Source organism: Mustela nigripes, chromosome 12 (assembly GCF_022355385.1).
Source record: "Mustela nigripes isolate SB6536 chromosome 12, MUSNIG.SB6536, whole genome shotgun sequence".
Taxonomy (NCBI): Eukaryota; Metazoa; Chordata; class Mammalia; order Carnivora; family Mustelidae; genus Mustela; species Mustela nigripes.
In genome coordinates this window covers 10835204-10859247 of record NC_081568.1, presented here as the reverse complement: position 1 = coordinate 10859247, position 24044 = coordinate 10835204, and the positions used below count along the sequence as shown (strand labels likewise).

The following is a 24044-nucleotide window of genomic DNA, read 5'->3' as shown; positions in this document are numbered from 1 at the left end:
TAGGAACGTACGAGGCAAATAGTGAGGTTAGGACCTTTGCTGAATCTGGACTGTTGACGAAGGATGTGTGACTTTCGTGTGATCCAACGAGAGCTTGCAATTTTAATAGGACATCTGCATCAGTGCAGTGAAAGAGAGGGACATTGAACAGAAGCTGAAGCAGGTGATGAACGAGTGGGACAGCAAAGCATTCACCTTTGGCAGCTTTAAAGCCCGTGGAGAGCTCCTCTTACGGGGAGACAGCACCGCAGAAATCATCGCCAGCATGGAGGACAGCTTGATGCTGCTGGGCTCCCTTCTGAGCAACAGGTAAGAAGTCCATCCGTCGCTCCCCTGAGATTCGGGAAACATTGTAACAAACACTTTTAAGGGAAATTCATTTTTAAGATGCCGCAGTAGCCCCCATATCATTTAAATGTTAAAAATCCTTGTTGTAATTTTCTCCTCTGCCACAGCATGTATAATCCCTTTTTTATTTCATTATCCCCTGTTTGTGGGATGTGTCTGAGACCGTCAAGTGGACAAAATAGCACAACATGTAATTAGCCACTCGGATCTTGCGGAACGTTTCAGCTTTGCTGCTGACAAGCCTCGCCGCACAGCTGACAGCTCGACCGGCTCTGGAGTCCAGGGGAAATTAGGCTGAGTTTCAGAATAATCATCTACTTGGGAAATCATTGTGCCAACATATGTGGACTAGAAACTCTTAGTTGTGTCCATACTTTAATGAGATGACAGATTAAGATGGAGAAGGAATTTAATTCATAAAAAGAAGTAAAACAGCGCAGTCAGATACTAGTCTAACACTTCTACCTGACACTTCCCAGCAAAGCCTTCACGCTTTGGACACAGGAGTGTTAGACTCATGAACCGAATGTTTCCTTGGTCCATTGCTTGGCTTTGCTCTTTCGGAAATAATTTCTTATTCTCTAGCATTCTCAAATATTTGGTGATAGGGTATCATGTGGGTATCATTGAGATATGAGTTTTTTGCATTCTGTCTTTCAAATATCACTCTACCTTGTGTACACATGTGTTTCAGTAATTTTAATGTAAGGATTAATAACCCTTTAATACTGTTTGCATAGAAATTTCTCTCCATATTTACTTGGTTCACTTGAGTGTTTGAAGTGAGTAATCTGGAGTATACAATTAGATCTTAGAGATTTAGACCATTGGTAATCTTGACTCTGAACTGCTCAGGATTTGAGAGTTTTAATGAATTCGGTTGTGATTCATACCCAAGTAAGATAAAGGATGGATGGAAAATAGCACTCCTTAGGGAGGTAGAAAATGTAGACTTATAAATTAAGTAAAAATTATTTATGCTGAGGATCAGTCAACTCTCCTTACAATGACATTGAATTCACAGACAAGAGTTGTGTGAGGAACACATATGCAGTACGAATTTGTTGAACACCTACGTGTGCCCTGTGCTCTTCTGGAAAGAAGAGGGAATAAAACAAAGACCTCCGTTGCCGTGGAACTGCATTCTAGTGAAAAACATAAATAACCCCCCCGAAAATGTGCAATATTGAAACGGTTTATTTAACAATTAAGACTATGGGAATGAAAATTTTATTCACGAATATGACTCATATTTGAGAAGACTTCAAGTCCATAGTCTGTTGGAATAGGAATGTCGATAGGGAGAAGAAGAAGAGGGAGAACAGCAATAGGCAGTGGCATCATTTAGAATTTTATCTGCGAATAATAGAGGCACCACACATGACATTGCGTGCATCAGACTGAGGTTTCCGTGTCTCTCACATAAGGGAATCTCTAAGGTTGATGAGAAGCTCCACCTCATCATCAGGGACCTAGGCCTTGTCTGGCTTACTTTTCTGTCTCGTCCAAGTGTGGTCCTTCCCTACCGTAATTTCCCCTTCTGTCCCGTGCTGCGACTGCTCCTCCAGAACAGTGGTTCTCAGAGTTGGCTACAAGCTGGACACACCTAGGGACTTCCATCCCTGTGCCTGAGCCACATTTCAGACCGGTCGAATCAGAGTCTCCTGGAGGTGGGGTCCGGGAGGGCACGAGTCGTTTTTAAGGTCTGCTGGATGATCCCAGACTGCAGCCGAGGTTAAGAACTACTGATGTGGAACTTAGTCCTGGGACTGCACACTGCCACAGAGGAGGCTGGGAAATTCGGTACTGTAACTGGGCAGCTCTGTGTCCAGGGAGAAATGGAGTTCTCTATCCAAAGAGAAGGAGAAAAGACATTGCAAGACCATGTCAGTTTCTGTCTCAAGAAAGAAAAAGGGAGCTATAGGTGAACTATAAAAAGTGGCTTTCGGAGTGTACACGTACAGATGTGTAAGCCCTAACACATGCACACTTGCATGTGCACATGCACACACACACGCATACACACAAAAGTGGCTTTCGGAGTGTACACGTACAGATGTGTAAGCCCTAACACATGCACACTTGCATGTGCATATGCACACACACACGCACACACACACAAAATCATGAGTAGGTGGATATGAGTGAGTGGGAAGTTGGAAAGAGACCCAGAAAAGGGGAGTTTAAAGAGATCGCAGAGGTTGTCATATTTGAAAATTGAATTAGTTGTTTGGTCTCCACCAGTGTCTCTGTAATTACTCCATTTAAATGAAAAACCAGAGAGTTCCTGGAATTGAGCACAGAAGGTCAGCAGAAAGAATATTATGCTCTTGGCTGTAGCAACACTGACTCGCATTTTATTTCTCTAGAAGTTGGGTGGAGTCAAGTCTAAGTTGCTAACAAGTTGAGCAATGTACAATAAATAGTGATGAATTTGTCACTTGGTAGCATCATTTTAAAAGCCAGGAACAGGGGGCAGCTGGCCGGCTCAATCTGAAGAGCATGCGGCTCTTGACCTCAGGGTTGCGAGTTCAAGCCTCACGTTGGATGAAGAGATTACTTAAATAAATAAAGCTTTAAAAAGCCAGCAACATAAAGTCCTAAAGAAATGGGTAAAGATTAGGATAAAAAAAAATCTTTCAGTTTGAAAAGAACAATAAAAAGAAAACACTAAAAAAAAAAATATACCACCCAAATGCTGAACGTATGTATTTTCCATTTTAGGTACAATATGCCATTCAAGGCCCAGATTCAAAAGTGGGTGCAGTGCCTTTCCAACTCAACAGACATCATTGAGAACTGGATGATGGTGCAGAACTTGTGGATTTACCTAGAAGCTGTCTTTGTTGGAGGAGATATTGCTAAGCAGCTGCCCAAGGTTTGAATATTGTCCTTAGGATTTCATCAGAGGTTTAGCTTAGAGAACTGTCTAATAGCTAATAATTCCTTTAAAAATGCAATAATAGCTCAACCTCTCTTGAGCCACACCCCCCTCAATCTTTTTGTTGTTGCCTTGGAACTATTTTTTAAAGAGCAGCTGTGGATAAGAAGGGATGCAATTGCTAGAGAATTGGGCCATTTTGTAGGAAGTGGAGGATTAAGAAAACAAAGGACAGATGCCTGCATAGTTGATACGTTTCTTCAGGTAATTTGAAGGTAGAATTTGGAACAGTGTAGAATTATGGAATTGTTATCTCGACAATGGTAGGATAATTTCTTCTGCTATTACTGACAGTTTAAAACACCCATGCTGAGCGGTTTACCCAATTCTATCTGCACCAGAAAACTGGGAGGTGGAAACAGGCAGGAAAAAGCTCCAGAACAAAAAAAAAGGACTTCTCAGGATTGTCACCAAATTAAATCATCTCACGGGGAAAATGGAGGGTAGTATTTTGAGATTTTTATGAAAAAAACATTTCTACCAAATCTCAAAGATTCTTATTCAATTACCTTAAATTGTTTGCAAAATTGCCATGTTTTAACGATATGCTTGGGTTTTAGAAGCACAATTATGTTGAGTGCTCTCTGTGCTCGGCCTTCCTACCTTTCCTGTGACAAGTTTTCAGTGTCATTATAGAGGACAGATCTGTTGGCCTATGGATTTTTTACCTACCACTGAAATGTTTCCACACACTGAAATTTTAAAGTATTTGTATTTAGTTTTGCTTTTATATTTGGGCGAGGGTTTCTTCTTGCTGGGGGGAGGTGAATCTCAAATTGGACTTAATAGTGGAAACTTGTCACATACAATATTGAAGGAGCTGGGTGGGGTATCTGGGTCTCCTATTTGATATTACATACTTATTGGTAAATTATAGGAAGTTTAAGGGAAGAAAACAAAAATTATTTCTACTCTCTCAAATTAATCTCCGTATTTTCCACTTTTTTCTTCTAAAAAAATCTACGTTTAAAAATTTTATAGCATTAGGGTTATACTATAATTAATTTTGTTTTATTTATTTATTTATTAAAGATTTATTTATTTGAAGAGAGAGTGCACACAGGTGGGGAGGGGCAGAGGGAGTCTTTTTTTTTTTTTTTTTAAAGACTTTATTTATTTGAGAGAGAGCAAGAGTGGGGTTAGGGGCAGAGGAAGAGGGAGAAGCAGACTCCCTGCTAAACAGGGAGCCTGATGTGGGGCTCCATGTGAGGCTTGATGTGGGGCTTGATCCGAGGACTCTGCGATCATGACCTGAGCTGAAACCCAGAGTCAGATGCTTAATTGACTAAGCCATCCAGGCATCCCCTAATTTTGTATCTTATTTTTAAATGTTTGCCTTGTTTCCTAGATATGAAAACAATTCAGTGCTCAGAATAGAAAACTTGAAAAACATAAAATTCACTTTATTTAGAGATAACTGTCAAAAATGCTTGGGAGCGCTCTTTCCTCCTAGGCTGTCTCATATTGTATTTTCATTTCCGTATCTGTCTTCTTTTAGTTAACGTAATGGGGGTATCTTCTTTAAGGAAGGGGGTGGGGTGGTGCTGAAGGAGAGTTGAAATAGAACATGTGACTTTTCAGGCATGTACAGTTGGGGTATCCAGACTGGTCAGAAATCTGGTCTCAGTGGAAGGTCTGTGAGATGCTCTGACCTTGAGATCACAGATGTGTCCAAGTGTGTGTTGTTACCTCATTCTGTAGGAAGCCAAGCGCTTTTCCAACATCGATAAATCTTGGGTGAAGATTATGACTCGGGCCCACGAAATGCCAAATGTCATTCAGTGTTGTGTTGGGGATGAGACCATGGGGCAGCTGTTACCACATTTGCTGGACCAGCTGGAAATGTGCCAGAAATCCCTCACTGGGTAAGTTAATTGGCCCTGGGAAACCTGCCTTAGCATCCCAGAGATGAACAGGACTAGAGGGACTAGACAGCATTAAGAATATTGATTTTCTTTTGCCGAAACTTAGTTCATGTCTGATGTTGTTGTACAGATAAAACTGGTAGCTCAGCACCTCATGTTTTGGAATAAGGGGACTTAGGGCTTCTTCCATTACTGGGACAAGATCTTGCAAACATTCTCATGAAGTTTTTGCTTTTTAAAATTAATACACCTACTTTTCTGATTTCCTTCTTGGAAAAACATCTGAAGAGACAAAATATTTCATTATACACAACCAAGAACAATATGAACACTGTAATATACACACGTAGTCAAGATTATATAGAAATGAGGCTTCATACATCTGTGGTGTACACACACACACACACACACAGGAAGCAGGTTGGGTGAATTCCAGGAGCAACAGATATTTTTCTTTTCCTTTGGCTAGTCAAGATCAAGTCATGTGAGCAGAAATACGTTAAATAGTAATATTGTAAAAACAGTTAACTACACATGCTTTCATTTATATTTTATTCTGACTGAAATATAATTGACATACAATATTATACTAGTTTTAATATACAACAAAACTACTTGCAAGCGAATCCTCCAAAATAGATTTTAAGAAAAAATAGAATCTCAGGTATGAAGGATTTGATGCATTTTGTAAAATTGTTGTATGAAAGCAAGTGACTGTTGAAGGACATTTGACGAAAGGACTTTTGTTTTCGAATAGTTGATCATGTACCGTTCTTTTTAACCCTAATGATTAGCACGACCAGCCATGTTGCAGTGCCTCTAAAAGTTCTTGGCTAGAGATCTAGCTTGATGGCCATGCAGTCTACCACCAGATTCAGGCCAGAGGGAAAGAAGAAAAGTATTAGAAAGCTTGCATGCTCTCAGAGCTCTTTATGTTGGAAAGATTGAGGGGCATGAATCACTAGGACATCATGCAGGACTCAGTTGCCCCTGAGAAGCTTGCTGAGGAGTCATATCACTGGTCTTTCTGCAGCTGATTTTGTTGCTTTACTTCCTCCTCCCCACCCTCCACTGTACATATACACTCATGCATGCAAGCACACTCCTTTTTTCCTCTTTTCTTTTTCATTTTTTTTTATTGTGCTCTCTTTGACATTGTTTTATAACTCCTTGGAGGAATAAGTCTACTCTGAAATTATTCATAGTTTTTAATGAGCTTTTCATGACTTTTGGTTCCTGAAGGGTTATGGGCCAAAGCACATATTCCTGGTATAAACACTGGAATATTAATGTTTACACAAAAGAACACCCTTCTCAGCTGATGAGGTCTGCAGCAATCGGAGGGGACTTCTGACAGGTCCGGAATAAATTGTCTTGTCTACTCTGTCACAGAGGTTTTGTGGTCACGTTTCACGTGTCTCCTTTCAGTCTTGTCTCACTGGAGAGACAACATTACCTGATTCCTCATCAGAATCAGACTAGGTTACTGTGAAGGGGACAGCAAGTAAAGGGGATAAATTGGTAAGAATGTTTTTACTCTTACCAATAAGAATAAAGAATAAGGAATACCCTATTCTCAATAAAGAGTAAAGATTAAGCTTCTACGAATAAGATGGATTGGGATATTTAAAATAAAATTCACCTTTTCAGGGTAAGGAAAGAAAAGCTAAGACAAACAACATAAAACACGCTGAGCATAAAAGTAAGACTTTAGGAGAATGAGGAAGATGGAATCAGAGACTCTTGGGCAGTCTCATTCTGCCCCCTCTCTGAGGCCAGACTTTATTTTTTTTCACGTGCCCAAAGTGAATAAATCCAAATTGCCAAAACGATTAGAGTGTATTTTACTGAGTATTTCATGAGCGTTGAGGAGGAAGATTACATCGCACACAAAGCTTGTCCATTTCTGCGGCTTTAGAGGCACGTCACTTCCACAATCTACCCTCTGTCTCCTTCCTTTCTTTGCTTCTTTCAGCCTCTGAAAAAAGTCCTCTCTTTTGTCCTAAGGAGTTTGGCTTCTGCCCTCATGCTGGGCCTCCCATGCAATGACACACATGTCTAGCATTAGACTAAGTGTGGCCGGCCAAGTGTGGTCTAGAGGGTGCAGCTGGCTTGGCTTCTGGTCTACACTGTCCTTAGTAAAAACTCTACCTTCCTAGAAAAGACTTTGCCTGTATGCACTCAGAACATTTCCCCCATGATTTTACACAATAATATACATGAAACAATAATGAAATGAAACAATAATATACATGACAAGGAATGAAACAATAATATACATGACAAGGAAGGAACAGAAATTAAAAAAAAAGATAAAAGTTTAAAAAGGATTTCTTTTTTTTTTTTTAATTTTTAATTTTTGATAAACATATATTTTTATCCCCAGGGGTACAGGTCTGTGAATCGCCAGGTTTACACACTTCACAGCACTCACCAAAGCACATACCCTCCCCATGTCCATAACCCCACCCCCCTTCTCCCAACCCCCCTGCCCCCAGCAACCCTCAGTTTGTTTTGTGAGATTAAGAGTCACTTATGGTTTGTTTCCCTCCCGATCCCATCTTGTTTCATTGATTCTTCTCCTACCCACTTAAGCCCCCATGTTGCATCACCACTTCCTCATATCAGGGACATCATATGATAGTTGTCTTAAAAAGGATTTCTGGTAAGATTTTACAATGTAAGGAATTACAGTGAAAACTGGAATAATTATATGGAAGTATGCAAGGAAATAAAGTTACAGTGGTACGGGTATGAAAATAACAGAAAAATTATATCCATAGCACAAAGGGTCGCTGTAAAATAAATAGAGAAATGAAAGCGCAGTTGCAAGCAGGGCAATAACAGAAACATTCCCCGGGTTTCAGTACCTCCTGGAGCAGGGAGCAGCACTAGAACCTCTTCATACGGTTTATTCAGAGCTGGATTTTACTTCTGCTTTGGTGATGGATTCATTGAGTTCTTTAAGATGCAATCCAAGAATGAGATGCAGCCTTTCGCTGACACAGCACGGTGCTTGCAAACAAATCTAACCCCCCCCAACCTCCTGGTGTGTAATTGCTCCTGTCCGCCACCAAGAAAGTACAGTTTTCCAGATGAAGTCAAATGTATACCTTACCCTTGTGAAAGCTGAAAAAATTCACCTATTAATCCTGTAAAAAAAAAATTTCCTTTCCAAATGTGGAATGCTACTTGGCAAGAGGAGGAATAAAACAAAACAAGACATTGAACAGAATATGGGAAAATGAGATTGTCTCAAGATCTTTCCCCACCCAGATTAATTTATTTCTAGAAAGGCCTGCTGTGTGTGCTTATACAGTATCTCTTTGCCTCTCCCCACACAGGTACTTGGAGAAAAAACGGCTGTGCTTTCCTCGGTTCTTCTTCGTCTCAGACCCTGCGCTCTTGGAGATCCTGGGGCAGGCGTCGGACACACACACTATACAGGCCCATTTGCTGAACGTGTTCGACAACATCAAAACCGTCAAGTTCCATGAGAAGGTTTGTCTGCTTCGAACTGCTGGCCAGCACTTGCCATCTCTTAGACTTCCACTGTCTTTATGAAGTAGCTCTCTGGTCGGTACAAAGGGTGACTTCCCCGTCTGTTCTCGCTCTCAGCCCGTGATGAAAAGCGAACCTCTGGGCCCCATTTGTCTTCAGAACTGTGTGATTTCTTAATCTCCAAAGTGTAAATTTGAGTAACAACGAGTTTAAATGTGATTAGGAATGCACTGTGTGTAGCATTCGTGGTTTTGCATGCCAAGCGAGGTGTTCAGAAATTCGACAAACCAAAGAAAGCAATTGTTCAGAGAATAATGCCTTCGCTAAACAGAATTACCTCGGTGATTGGGTTGTTTTATCAGCTTTCAGACGTTTTGATCTGACTACGCATGATCGTAGTCCCTGTTTCTCATCATGCTTGATGGAAACCTTTTTTTTTTTTTTAAACACTTCCAAGAAGTTTTTAGAATCATGGAGTTGCAGGGAACCTAAGAGAAGCCATTCAATGGGAGGATGTTGCCATTTGCACAGCTGCCCGGGGACGCCGCCTGATCCATCCGGTCGCCCACAGTTCCCTGAGACAGTGACTCGTCTGGTCTGACAGTGTGTTCTGTCGTCCCCTGGGGCTTCCTGTAAACCCTCATTTATTCATCCTGGTGTGCGGTTTGCTCTTACTGAGCAGCCTCTGTGTGCCAGACGGCGTGTGTAGCATGGGAATACGGAGGACTCGGGGAGCCATGCTCGAGTGGGGTCTTTCTAGAGCGTAGTCGCTGCGGTGGTGGGCCTGTTGCATCACAAACAGTCAAACGCCAGTCCTGTAAGTTCACGGCCCTGGTATGTGCCAGGCATGGTCGGTCCTGTAAGTTCACACCCGTGGGTACGTGTCAGGCATGGTGCTCGTCCTGGGGTTCTAAGGGAGAAATGATCATAATCAACACTGAAGGCGTTTTTATGCAATACAGCATTCGTCAGACATTTGGCAATTTAATGGTTGATAATTATCGATTGGCTGCGCTTGTGTTGTGCCCAGAGAGCATGGGGATGCTGTTGGGGGCCTTCGCCTGGTAGTGTAAGGGAAGGCCTCCTGCAAAGAACGTGGTGCTTGAACTGATGATTTGAAGTGAAACACAGCCCGGCAGGTGGGGAAGCTGAACATGGACCGTTCAAAGGAAGGGCAGGTGCAGGGGTCCGGAGGTGGGGCAACCGGGGTGTCAGAACTGTGAGGAACTGTACTAGTTTGCTAGGGTTGCTCTGGATTGACAACAGAAATATATTCTCTCACAGTTCTGGAGGCTGGAAGTCTGTCTTATCTAAGGTGCCAGTGGGGTTGATTCCTACTGGAGGGTCTGTAGGAGAATTTATTCCATGCTTCTCTCCTACGTTCTGGTGGCACTTGACAACCCTGGATGTTCCTTTGCTTAGACACCTGTCACGTTGGCATCTGCTTTTGTCTTCCCATGATGTTTTCCTTGTGTGTCTGTGTCTTAGTTTCCTTCCACTTATAAGAACACCAGTTCCTGGAGTAGGGCCACGTTCATCTTACTTGATGACTTCTACAAAGACCCTATTTCCAGATAAGGTCCCATTCACAGGTAGTGGGGCTTAGGACTTAAACATTTATTTTGGGGGTGCACAGTTTAACCCAGAAGAGGCAGTGGTGAGCAAGGGGAAAAGGGAAGAAGGAGATATGGAGCAAATTCCAAAAGGCCAAGTGCACCACACTACAGAATTCCATTTCATCCCGAACGTGACAGAAGGCACGGGAGGTTTGTACATAGGGACGTGACCTGACCTATATTTCAGAAAGATTCTCTGGCTCCGTGTCCTGGGCGAATAGAAGGGGGGGCAGGGAAACTAGTATCGGAAATGACAGCACGGTAAGATGGAAAGACTGAGCTGCTACGACAAAGCCTTGAGAAGGAGGACGGGCAGAGAGGAGGGGAGGACAGGGTGGACTTCGTGGCTGAAAATCACGCTTTTTTTGTAGATTTGCTGGATGTGTGTGTTTAAAGATGTACTGAATGACACAGGAATTTCTCCCTGATGTTTTGCTCAAATCCTCTTGGGCTAGGACTTCAAGGTTACAGAGGGAAGCTTCTCATGGTCTCATTGTACAGTGAGGTCAAATTAAACTTCCTCATGTTTAGCCACCGTTCATAGAAATTACTTCTTAAAATAAATAGCATTGCTTTAAAAATTTTTTTTATTAACATATAATGTATTATTACCCCCAGGGGTACAGGTCTGTGAGGCGTTAGGCTTATACACTTCACAGCACTCACCATAGCACATTCCAAATTGATGGAATTTGGTCCCCAATGTCCATCACCCAACAGCCCTCTCCCTAACCCCCTTCCCCCCCAGCAACCCTCAGTTTGTTTTGTGAGATTAAGAGTCTCTTACGGTTTGTCTCCCTCCTGATCCCATCTTGTTTCATTTTTTCCTCACTACCCCACAAAGCCCCCACTTTGCCTCTCAAATTCTTCACATCAGGGAGATCATATGATAATTCTCTTTCTCCGATTGACTTATTTCGCTCAGCATAATATCCTCTAGTTCCATCCATGTCATTGCAAATGGCAAGATTTCATTATTTTGATGGCTGCATAGTATTCCATTGTGTATATATCTACCACATCTTCTTTATCCATTCATCTGTTGATGGACATCTAGACTCTTTGCTTCTATAAACATTTGGATGCACGTGCCCCTTTTGATCACTACATTTGTATTTTTAGGGTAAATATGCAGTAGTGCAATTGCTGTGTTGTAGGGTAGATCTATCTTCAACTTTTTGAGGAACCGCCATGCTGTTTTCCAGAGTGGCTGTACCAGTTTGCATTCCCACCAGTAGTGTAGGAGGGTTTCCCTTTCTCTGCATCCTTGCCAGCATCTGTTGTTTCCTGGCTTACTAGCATTGCTTTTTTTGTCCTTTGTTCTTAACCCTAATGTCTCTACAACCAGGGGCACTTCCTGTTTTTGTGGGTCCTCACTCTTATAAAATGACAAATACAAATTTATATTCAGGACTTGGAAAGGGACCGTTTAAATGACAGGCCATGGAAATTGTGTCTTATGGGCTTCTTGGTAGATCACGTCTATTTACAACTAGGGAGGGTTCATTAATATGGTCCTAACTTGGAACTCAAGGGAATGATATTCCACTTAGCAAAGAATGATAGTGACAACAAACATTCGTATTTACTCGATAGTTTGCCGTATTTGATGTACTCGTCATCAGCCTATGAAGTGGGTGGGGAAGCAGGACAGGCATGGTTTTTAATGGACTAGTGATAAGCGGGAATTAGTCTCAGAGCTGTGTCCCCATCATTGCATGGTCAGCGAGTGGCAGAACACCATTTGAGCCCATATTTTAGTAAACAGGATTCTATTCTCAAGAGGCCATACTGTGTGGGGGCTGGCGTGAGAAGACCAGTCGAGGAGCTGGGTTTGAATCAGAAAATGTTCTGTGCTGCCGGGAGCTCTCGTAAGGACCACGGCATTTCCTACAGGATTGGGCTTACCTGGTAAGGTGTTTGCATGGATCATAGTGCCAATGTCGACTTGGTAAGCTTGTAGTATGGATGACAGGCTCTTACGGTGTCCTGTCTCATTTGGGGAAACTAGTCGTCTTTTGATCATCACATTCATACTGAGTATTTCTCTTAGAAAACAAGCTTTCCCCTCTCAGGTATAGACTGTTTGGAACTGATTTAGTATTCCCTTCTAGATTTCACGGGCACCTTCTTTTTGTTGGCTTGAAATTGATTTTATATCATCTTTTGCCTTTTATTTTACAATCCATAGCTTAACTTCCTTCGGGAAGGATAGCATTGCCAAGAGAGCTGCAGAGGTATTCATTCTTTATATGAATATAGCTGGTTTGTTTTTGTTTTTTTTTTTTTTTTGGCTTCTACCATAGATCTATGATCGCATTCTGTCAGTCTCCTCTCGAGAGGGTGAGACCATTGAATTGGATAAACCTGTGATGGCAGAGGGTAATGTGGAAGTTTGGCTTAATTCTCTCCTGGAGGAGTGTCAGGCTTCCTTGCATCTCGTGATTCGCCAGGCAGCTGCAAATATTCAAGAAACAGGTTTCCAGCTGATTGAATTTCTTTCTTCCTTCCCCGCTCAGGTCAGTGTATTGAAATTGGAAAGTATTTTCTACAGAATAGTCATTTGAGATCTCATACATTGTAAGCTACACAACTGGCTATAATTTAAGACTGGACCAGAATTAAGATTTTCACAAGAATTTTTTTTAATGTGAATAATCTTAAAGGTTTCACTACAGATTATTTGGTTATATATATGTCATATGTCCAAACACATATATTGTCTTACATATGTTTTTTATATATGTTTTCTTTATTTTTTTTTTTAACTTAAAAGGTTTTTTTCCCCTGCTGAATGTCTTTAATAAATAAATTACAAAAAAGTACTGAGTGTATGGTTTACTGGAAAGACAAGAAATGGATTTTAGTATGAAAATGGAGAAAATGTTTTCTTAGCCATTATGATCAGTAAAGATTTTTCTGAGTATTCACCATGTGTAGACCTTGTGTTAGTTCAAGGAAAACAGGTTTAAGACATATTCTTTCCCTTCTAGTAACTTGAAGTGTATCTAGAAAGGAAATATGACTTTAACAGTAAATGATTTAAAATTATAAGGAAAACATTGTGGACACCTCATGAGTCTCTATGTATGTAATCACCAGGTGGATGGTATGAATAGAATTTCCATAGGTTTCCAAACGATGAATCAAGTTGATGCAATCAAGGATGACCTTATATTTGCATACTAATCACCATTATCCACGGTATTTTAGCTTCTATTTAAATATATTAATATGCCACACACACTCATAAAGCCTTTTTCGTTTCCAAAAGGTTGGATTATTGGGAATTCAAATGATATGGACACGGGATTCAGAAGAAGCCCTCAGAAATGCCAAGTTTGATAAAAGAATCATGCAGAAAACCAATCAGTCTTTTCTGGAGCTACTGAACACATTGATAGGCATCACAACAAAGGATCTGAGTTCCATGGAACGGGTCAAATATGAGACTTTGATTACTATTCACGTGCACCAAAGGGATATCTTTGATGGCCTGGTAAATGCTTTATAAATGCTATGGCATATACAGAAAAGCAAATACTGGGCATTATCTGTGTTTACTTGTGGGAATTGGTTTGAATGAATTCAAAGAAAAGGTCAGGCAAACAGAAGAGTCAGGCAAAGGGTCACCGTCATGATGAGACATCATTGCTCAGATTTTCTTTTTCAATCCCATTTTGATGATCTCTGCTAAGATGTTATTGAGCAATTCAACTTTCTTTTTAAAATTCTTTATGTGATCACTGTTAACACTAAACTGCCAGGTAGCATCCCAGAAAACCTTTCATTTGTCTTCTGCTCCTATAGTTAGTAGGTAAGGATTACCAGTTTCTTGTTACAGAAAAATGAGTAACACTGCTAGAAGAGTGGCTTTGTGCTTCCTCCAAGGCTTTTGATAAATCCCATCTTGAACAAGTTTTGCTACCTTTTATGTCATTGATTGCCAGTGGCCTTTCCTAATATGGTTGGTGACATTCAGGTGACATGCAGAGTTTTACCTTTAAGGAGAGGACAGAGGGGCAAACAGAGTTTAGTAGCTACAGAAAACAGGAAGTGTGAAAAGAAATGAAATTTGTCCTGTACTCTAAAGTAGAACACTAGATAAGAGGCAAGAAGCTCTTATTTTCCTAGTAATTTGCTGGATCGTGTCTCACCCCATTATGTAAAAAAGATCATAAAAGATTGATTCGGATGTACTGGGAAGAAGCTCTTTCAAGCTGCTGTGGTCTAATCTCTCTTAACAGTTAAGCACAGCACTTGCTTCTCTGAGAAATAAAGGGGTCTGGATAATTTTGCATTTATTATTTGTCAAAGAAAATGATTAAAAGGGCCTAAACTTTTGGTTAAAAAATTCAGGCAAAAGCATTGCTGGACAATAACCTACCATTTAGATGTTAGGCCCTTTGGCCTGCTGCAAATCCTAGGAAAAATAATGAATGGATTAGGGGAAAAACCCAACAGTGTACTTTGTCATAATCATAAGAGATGCCTTTTTCCCAATGAGATTGTTTGATTGTATGCCAAAACATGGTTTTTGTAGATTGTGCCTTTTATGGCTCTGCAGGGCTGCCGTAAGAGCACTGCAGAAACGTGCAATGTGAGAAATGAGTATCTTACTGTGAAAATATGACCCGCTCCTTACATTGGTGGGCACAATTAGGGATTTCTCTTGAATTTTTCTATTCCCGTAACTTCTAAAGTGTCCTTTCTGCTGATCAGTGAATGAACGGGTTGGTTGGTGATGTAGTTGACATCTCCGAACCAGTGGGGTTGTCTCTGAGTCTCATTTGCATCGCATTAGGATCCGCAGGAGTGCTCACATGCATACTTTCTACGCGGCTCTCATCTCAGCGTTAACGTGTATCTTTTGCATTTCAGTGTCACATGCATATCAAGAGCCCTACAGACTTCGAGTGGCTGAAACAGTGCAGATTTTATTTTAACGAAGATTCTGACAAGATGATGATCCACATCACAGATGTGGCTTTCATATACCAGAATGAATTTTTAGGCTGCACTGACAGGCTTGTCATAACTCCGCTCACAGACAGGTGATGGAAGGATTCTGTGATTCCACAACCTCTCTCCCTCCGCCCCCTCCCCAGCATTTTTATTCTCGTGAGTTCCTCCGGGGACTTCTGCTTAATGTCTCTTTAGGGTTTAGAGGCTCTTGGATACCAGCGTCTTTGAAATTCAGTATTTTTAGCTGTACCCACGGATCTTTGCTTGGGATTTAGGTTTGTGACTGAAACGCTTTGTTTCCTTTACCTTCAGTCTTAGAGGGGCCACGTTTAAAGGACTCAATGGACATCAAATGGGCAAGGAAAGGAATTAATTGCCACATGTCAATAGGTACAAATCACAGATGGCCTTGAAGGCTGCTTTGGGGACGGTGGCACCTACTGTTATTACAAAGAATTAAGATGGTGTTTTAGCAGGAATGAAATTGAGTATCAGTGCAGGAGAAAAGTAATGGCGAGGATGGTGGCCTGGACCTCTGGCGCTCTTCCCTGTCCTCTGCCTGTTACGTTAGCAGCTGTGCTAGCCAGAGATGCCTCACACCTTTCCGTGACTCCACGTCCTCATCCGCGAGATGAGCTAGGCTGCCTGCGAGAGTCCTTCCACAGCTCTGTAACTCCCTAGTCCCTTTCAAACTTCAGGGCACCCGCTAATTGTGCAGACACTGTGCTCAGGGAGGCAGCGGATACCTGTTTTGGACAAAATGAGTGCTAAAATCAGGATTTGGCCCAAGTAGAAGCTGAAGCTGAATCTCATTCATTTTCATGAAGTGAATCTCTGGGCCATTAGATGAAAAGTATCAGACCAAACATAAAAGTTTGACATCATACCCCTGTTCCTTCCGAGAAGCTTGTTCCTCCTGCTTGTTTGTGATGCTAAGTGCAATGCTGGCTTTCAGCGGAGAGATTTTATCTTCACTCTCCTCCTCGCCGTCCTCTTTCTAGTCCTTCGTAGCCTGCATTGAAGATGGTTTATGCTGGATGTACTTGGATGTCCTTTGGGAGTGTTTGTCTCTGTTTTGAAGTGCAGGGGTGGCTGATCACCAGATGTGGCAAAACCCTTGAAACATCTGTGGCTCGAGCAGTGATTTCCCACCTTTTGCCTCTTCAGACCCCCCCCCCCCCCCCGCACTCTCCCTCTCTGGTGAAGACCACTTTTCCTGTTTGAGGGGGAAGGTGCTGTCCCAGGAGAGACCGTGCCCTCACTCCCCTCTCGTGCGTCTGCCGACCCAGGTGTCTGCCTTTGTGCAGTCAGCTCTCCGGGTGGACATTCTGTGCCATCCTCCACAGCCAACGTCTCCACCGACAGTGGTTTTCTCTCTGGGAACATCATCGGTTTTCATTTCCAGCTGGATCGTTCTCATCAACATACAAATCCGCTGTAACTGCTATCAGAAAGGAAATCCTACAGCGAACCCTCAGGGTTTCTTCCCATTTCTGTGCTTCTGTCAAAACGCCTCAGAAACACCTGTTCCTCTTCACCTATTTTATTTTGAATTCACTCTGGTTCGGCTCTCTGTCATTTTCCATTGATCCCATAGGGGCTCACCACAAATTTGGAAGGTTGAACAACAGAAATGGCTGATTCTATGGTCTGCGTGTTACAAGTCTGACCTGTGTCTCTCTGGGCTGACATCAGGTATCCGCAGGGCTGTGCTCCCTCCTGGTGTCTGCAAGGCAGAACCCACTTCCTATGTTTTAGGTCATTGGCAAAACTTTCTCGGCAGTGGAGGGCCCCCGGCCAGGTTTTCTTGCTGACCATCAGCTGAGGGCTGTTCCCAGCTTTGGGAGGCTCCAGCGTCCCTCAGTTCACGACCCTGTCCTCCACCTTCACAGTCAGCAGCGGGGGGTTGAGACCAGTTTGTGCATCGACTTTCTCTCTGGCTTCAGTCCTGTGTCTGACCCAGTCTTCTGCCTCCCAGCTCACCTCTGAAGGACTCGAGAGATTAGATTGGGCCCAACAGGTAGTCCGATCATCTCTCACGAGGCCTTCGACATTATAGCTGCGAAGTCCCTGAGTCATTCGACGGAACCTATTACAGGTTTCAGGGATTAGAACGTGGATCTCTCTGCTGGGGGGAGGTTATGCTGCTTCTCACGCTCTCTCCCGTCTCTGGGCAGATGCCACGCAGATCTTCGGGTCGCCCCATGCACCGGGCATTACTCATTCTCAGCTTTCCCGGCCCGTCAGGAAACACACTCTCCTTGTGATCTGCTCTCTCCACACACTTCTCGGACAGCACGCTCTCCTGGCGCTTCGTGCTCTTCCGGTCACCTGCACTCTTCTGGTTGTCTCTTCATATGCCTTCTGGTTCCTCTTTATCTTCCTGGTCTAAATGTAGAACATGCCAGGACTCTGTCCACCTGCGTTCCCTGCTCCGGTGGTCTCAAGTGGCTTTGGGTGTCATGCAGATGTGGACTCCCCAGTCTGCACCCAACCGGGACCTCTCGCCTGAACTCCAGACACACAGACCCACTTGCCGGTGCTACATGTTCACTTGGATAGGTGCAGGGGATTTACACTTACCACGTCTGATCGTGCCCCTGCAAACCTGCCTTCCTGTAGTCTTCCCCATCCTAACAAACGACGAATCCATCCTTCGCTTGCTCAAGCCGAAATCCTCGGAGCCTCCTTGGTGCCTTCCTTTTTCTCTTGCTTCCTCATCCCATCGATCTTCAAGCTCGCTCAGCGCCATTTCCAGAAATCATCCAGGATGTGACCATTCTTTGCTGTTGTCACGCTGTTCCAAGCCACCATAATCTCTAGCCGGGATTATTGCGGTAGGCTTTTACCTAGTCTCCCTGCTTCTGCCATCCCCCCCGCCCCCCCTCCCCCTCCCCTGCAGAGTCTACTCTCAAGTCAGACACCGGACATAAGTCCTATTCTGTCGCCTCTTTGCCTCAGTCCCCCCACTGTCTTTCTCTCTCACCCAAAATGAACGCCAGTGTCCTCATGTTGGTCCGCAGGGTCTGGCACGAGCTGACTCTGGCTGCTTTTCTGTTTCTTTTTCCTCATTCAGCTTCAGCCGCTTGCTCCTTGGCTGGTCCTTGAGCAGCGCACCCTTGCTTCAGAGCCCTGGCACTTGCTGTCCCCTTGACCTGAATTCTTTCTCCCATCAGTATGGGCAGAGCTTGCGTCCTCGCCGCCTCCTGGGCTCTGCTCACATGATGTCCCCGCCTTCTGGGCTCTGCTCACATGATGTCCCAGAGCTGTCTTTATTTTTTCTGTTTGCTATTTTTAAATAACTTGTTTCCTTCCTTTAGGATGTCTGCTGAAGAGCCAGCATGGACTTCCCGTGATTTATTTACTATTCCTAGAATAGTGCTGTCACATTATAGGTGCTGAAGAAGCATTTCCCGAATCAATGCAAGAAATGTTTATTTTCAGAGTCACATCTTTGTGGTGAAAAATTTAAATAGGACAGAACATACAATTGGAAGTATGAGAGTAAAGTTTCCCCTGTTTTTTAAAACCAGTTTATTTCCTTTCTTCCTGGAAATGTCTAATGCTTGTGTGTTAAAATTCTTTTTTCATTTTCACAGATAAGTATCAGACTATACAAACTTCTCTGCACCCTCATTCTTTCATTGTGTTCACTGTATCAAAAAAACTGGATAACTTTAAAAGCAAAGTGGGTATCTGTAAGTCTGTCTCAGCCTGTCTCCCCCTAACTGTTCATTTGCTTATTTTTCTTTATCTTGATGATGGGAGAAGCGAGTTACCACTTTGTTGTTGTTGTTGTTGCTGAACCCCGGGATTCCACGGCGAGCTTTGCTGCGCTTTTACAGAAGCACCCCTCACTAAGATTAATACTTACAGAGTCAAAGACCAGAGGCATTGATCTACTTGTCAGTCTTTTCCCGATTGCCCTGTGGCAGTTCAACAATGTTGGCAGCTTTAGTCTCTGGGAAGTTCACGGTCAGGTGGATGGAGCTGCTGATATTCCAGATGACAAAATAGTTGTTCTAATTTGCTAAGAACATACAGCACCTTTCTCTGAAAGCTCATGGTGTTTTTCATGACTAGTCCTTCCTTCCACTCTGGGCACAAGTAGAGAAGACAAAAGTCATCTTTGCTGCCCCCGTCACTCGGGCAGAGGGCAGCAGAAATCAAATGCTGGTAGAAGTTTCTCGTCTACTTGATAAGAAATGTAGGTAGGTCTAAGCAACCCGCGCGCCTTTGTCTCAAGTATTCTCATGGCTCCTGTGAGTCACAGTCTCATGTTGAGCCCTGGACTCTGCCCTCCACAGCTGTCTGGTCTTGGCCAAGACACCTAACCTCTCTGATTGCCTCCTTTTGGAATTACCGTGTGGACTAGAGGTGATGGATGTAGGTACCCCGGCCTGGCACCCAGTAAATGTTAGTCATTATTGTTGTTGCTATGACTATGGTTTCTTTTAATCATCAATAAGACGTTCTTTATCAATGTTTCCTTTTGTTTCTCCTTAAGCATGTTCTATAATCAGAGTCTATAACCAAACCAAAGAAAAGGAACAAAGAAAAATAAGTTCCTGATGTCTGTCTCCTTGCCTTAGGAGGTTTTTAGCATTTGGGAATCAATACTCTTTAAGAATAGGAGCTGAAAACACTATGAATGTTGGTTTTTGTGGTTGGATTTGGTTAAATTGAATTCCATCATAAGACCTGGATCATGGGGCTGGCCATTGTTGGTTTAACGTGATAGTCAAATTCTACATCTCTCTCTCTCTTTCTCTTTTTCTTAAATTTCTTGATATATAGGAAGGAATGCAACTATAGTTGCATTCTTTATTTTATTTATAAATAAAGAATATTCTTTAGAATATTTATTCTTTATTTATTCTATTTATTTATTCTTTATTATTCTTTATTTATTAAAGAATATTTATTAAAGAATATTTATTATTAAAGAATATTAAAGAATATTTATTCTTTATTTTATTTTATTTTATTTATTTTTTAAAAGTAGGCTGCATGGGGGTGCCTGGTTGGCTCAGTGGGTTAAGGCCTCTGCCTTCAGCTCAGGTCATGGTCTCAGGGTCCTGGGATCGAGCCCTGCATCCGGCTCTCTGCTCAGCGGGGAGCCTGCTTCCCTTCCTTTCTCTCTGCCTGCTTCTCTGCCTACTTGTGATCTGTCTGTCAAATAAATAAATAAAATCTTTAAAAGAGAAAAAAAAAAGTAGGCTGCATGCCTAACTTGGGACGTGAACTCACAACCCTGAGATTAATAGGCACATGCTCTTTATCAACTGAGTAAACCAGGTGCCCCCACATTGTGCATCTCTAATTCCAGTAGCTGCTGGGAGAGGAGGAGCCAATTAAGACTGTACAGCTGGGCTGGCACAAGACATTTATTTAATAAGAGTTCGTAGAGTACTAGGTGCCAGGTTTAGGGAAACAGTTGAAGGTACAAGTATGAACTCGACCCCGTTCCTGAGAGCAGAGAGCTTAGGGCAGTCTGCTGGGGAGATAGAAAGCTGCAGAAAACCACTAAGCACATAGAAGTCCAAATCCTTTTCCTGAATGATGACATTTTTTAAATCAGCCAAGAGACTAGAAAGGAAAGTAGGAAAGAGGAGGAGAGATGCACATACATCTAGAATACTCGGGGGCATCACATGAATGTGGACATGAAGATCCATGCTTGTCTCTGAAAGGCAAGTCCTAGAGGAGTCTGGGGGCCAGCCTAGCAGCTGGGCCGAAGCCTCACCCAGCGGAGGAACGAAGGATCCAGCCCCTGGCTCGCCCACTTATTCTTCGTGTAATTAGGATGCCTTTAAGGCACCTTAACAACTTGCTGGTACTTCAGGTCAAATATAGACCCAGATGATCCCAGTTGTAAGAAGAGTTTGCAAGACGAAGTAGTGGGTGGCCAGAGTTCCTGGAGATTTATTCCTTACCTGGCGGGGTGGACATGTTCTAGAACCTGGCGGTGTTAGGGCATGTCGCCAGACAGGCTCGAGTCTCAGCTCTGCTGCCACAATCCTGAGGAAAGGAATTCCATCTCTGGGAACCTTTCCCCTCGTCTGCAAAAATGGGAAAAACAACAGTAGCTTCCCTGCAGGGTTCTCCGCTCCGGGCTTACGTGAGATCTTGTAGGTGGAGCCCATCACGTGAACTATTCTTACTGAGACGGCTCTGCCAGGGATAGCGGAAGGGCAAGATGAGAAAGAAAACCTTGAATTAAAAGGCAAAATCAAAGTGAGCTTGGGAGTCCTCCTGAGTTTACCTTGTCTTCTCCCTCTCCGGGCTCTGCGTACTTTCAGGGCTCAGCCATTTACTAGCCTATTTTAGGAGCCCACTTCTGATAAAATACAGACTCTAGAGGACCTCCAGTTGATGTGCTCACTGTTTATTTCCACCCTTCATGCTGGACAATCACTTTCTATCCTTTGAAATATTTCTTGAGTCCAGATGAATGCTTTACAGAGCTCAGCCACAGGAAAGCCCTCAACTGCATCACTTTATAGACTTCCTTTGACAACACAGTGGGATGCTGGGGGATCGAGTAATTCATCAGCGAGTTATCAGGTTAGTTTTCTCCTTCCCAGGCACTCTTGTATTTTCTTCCAGAATCTTCTGTTAATATCATGCAGTAAGAGACAGTAGAAGGTGTGTGTAGGGACAGTAGTTGTTCCCAGAAATAGATCAAAGATGTGATTATTTAGCAATGTGTGATTCAGATATCAAATATCATGCCCCCTATACCTCAAATTATTCATTAGATTCAAAAGGGGATTAATCTTTTTTTTTTTTTTTTTTTTTAAGATTATTTGAAGCGGGTAGGGGCAGCAGGAGAGGGCAAGAGAGAATCCCAAGCAGACTCCACAATGAACACAGAGCCCCACGCAGGGCTCCATCTCACGAACCTGAGATCATGACCTGAGCCAAAACCAAGAATCAAATGCTTAACTGTCAGTACCACCCAAAAGACAATCAAATGGTGTCCAGTCTGTTCTATAGAGTATTATTCTTTAAAGGTTGGTAGGTTTTTGTGAAAATTTGCCAAGTAAGTTTTGGAAATGCTATGTACTATTTTTCACGCTTGGAGAATCTCACTATACATTATCCTGAGAAAGCTCATTGGACCTTTTTAAGAATTTTCCAACTTACTTGGCCATAGGCCATCCCCTCCTCTTTCCTCTACACATGTTTATATCTGTAAGAAAAGCATATATTAAGATGCAGTTCGGGAAATATTATGTAGGGACAGTGGCTCGAGTTTTCCCTTTTTAAATCTGGCGCAGGTTTCATTTTTCTGTGGCGTCTCCGCAGTGCCTTCTGGGTGCTGGCGGGATGGTTCTAGTGATGTCTCTTTTCCTCCAGGTGTTACATCACGTTGGCTCAGGCTCTGGGAATGAGCATGGGAGGAGCTCCCGCTGGACCCGCAGGAACCGGGAAAACGGAGACCACGAAAGATATGGGACGGTGTCTTGGGAAGTATGTTGTGGTTTTCAATTGTTCTGACCAGATGGATTTCCGAGGCCTTGGACGGATTTTTAAAGGTGATGGTTATAGTTTTTACTTGATGAAAAATTTAAGCTAAGGTGGAATATCTTGTTAAGATTTCTTTTCTTCAACCATTGGCTACAGTGCAGTGTCATTTTTCAACTTCGTGCAACTTTTTGGAAACTGAGCCTCGCGGTGTGGTGGGGATCAAATGTCCTGCTCACTCGCCTGTATCCCCGCAGGTTGGCCGCTTCCAGATGAAGCACCACATGGTGAATCATTTTGGGGGAACCCTGTGCAGAGTCTGTTTGTTCAAGTTTATTTTTGAACAGACTTATCTCTGGCTTGTCTTGGCAGCTGCAAAATGCCCTTTTCCCCGGCTTTTTGGAATTATATACTAATTGGATTCTCTATCTAATTTTCCTTCGAAGGACTGGCACAGTCTGGATCCTGGGGTTGTTTTGATGAATTTAACCGTATCGATTTACCAGTTCTGTCCGTGGCAGCCCAGCAAATTTCCATTATTCTGACATGTAAAAAGGAGCGGAAAAAGTCTTTTATTTTTACCGATGGAGATAATGTGACTATGAACCCTGAATTTGGACTTTTCCTGACCATGGTAAGGAACCACAGGGAGAGCTGCTGAATGTCAGTCTTATCGCAGCTTTCATGCCTCGCCCGGGTCTCAGGGCCCTTCGTTTCCATGAACGGAAATTGGGACGGTATTTTTAACTCCTGTGTGAAAGCCTTGGGTGTTAAACAAAGCTCATCGTAATAACCTGTGATGTCGTCTCTCCGGTTAAAAGGGGAGTAAGATATGTAAGTGCGTTCTCCAGTGATCAGTCCAGATTTGCTGCCTGTGCTCGATGAATCTGTTTCTGGCATACCGGTGGGGGTGTGCTGCCCGTGACCGTGACGTTCACCCCTGGTGTTTATTTCCCGTGTAGAATCCTGGCTATGCTGGGCGGCAGGAGCTCCCTGAGAACCTGAAGATTAACTTCCGCTCCGTGGCCATGATGGTGCCCGACCGGCAGATTATCATAAGGGTGAAGCTGGCTAGTTGTGGCTTCATCGACAACGTTGTTCTGGCCCGGAAGTTCTTCACACTCTACAAGCTGTGCGAGGAGCAGCTTTCTAAGCAGGTGTGAGGTGCTGGGGGGCTCTCCGCACTTAGCCCCTTAGTTCTTCTCTTCTGTGAAATTTGCTCGTTTTGAAAAATTGTAGGCTAGGGCTGTCGGCAGATTATGTTAGTGATACGAAGTTGAAAGTCATATCATTACAAAATTAATTTTATATGCATAGTTTTTTAAAGTGCTCTTAGAT

At 43.0% G+C, this 24044-nt stretch overlaps 1 protein-coding gene across 1 annotated transcript in view; it reads left to right on the top strand.

The window, feature by feature from the left end:
* Positions 1 to 24044, top strand: part of DNAH5 (dynein axonemal heavy chain 5) — a 205275-nt gene that overhangs the window by 58270 nt on the left and 122961 nt on the right. Inside the window, exons 29-38 of the mRNA XM_059416774.1 lie at positions 110 to 309; positions 3073 to 3226; positions 4991 to 5154; positions 8499 to 8655; positions 12578 to 12790; positions 13546 to 13770; positions 15153 to 15325; positions 22599 to 22777; positions 23153 to 23340; positions 23669 to 23863. Of these exons, the coding sequence (XP_059272757.1) occupies positions 110 to 309; positions 3073 to 3226; positions 4991 to 5154; positions 8499 to 8655; positions 12578 to 12790; positions 13546 to 13770; positions 15153 to 15325; positions 22599 to 22777; positions 23153 to 23340; positions 23669 to 23863 (1848 nt within the window). The remainder of the gene's footprint in view (positions 1 to 109; positions 310 to 3072; positions 3227 to 4990; positions 5155 to 8498; positions 8656 to 12577; positions 12791 to 13545; positions 13771 to 15152; positions 15326 to 22598; positions 22778 to 23152; positions 23341 to 23668; positions 23864 to 24044) is intronic.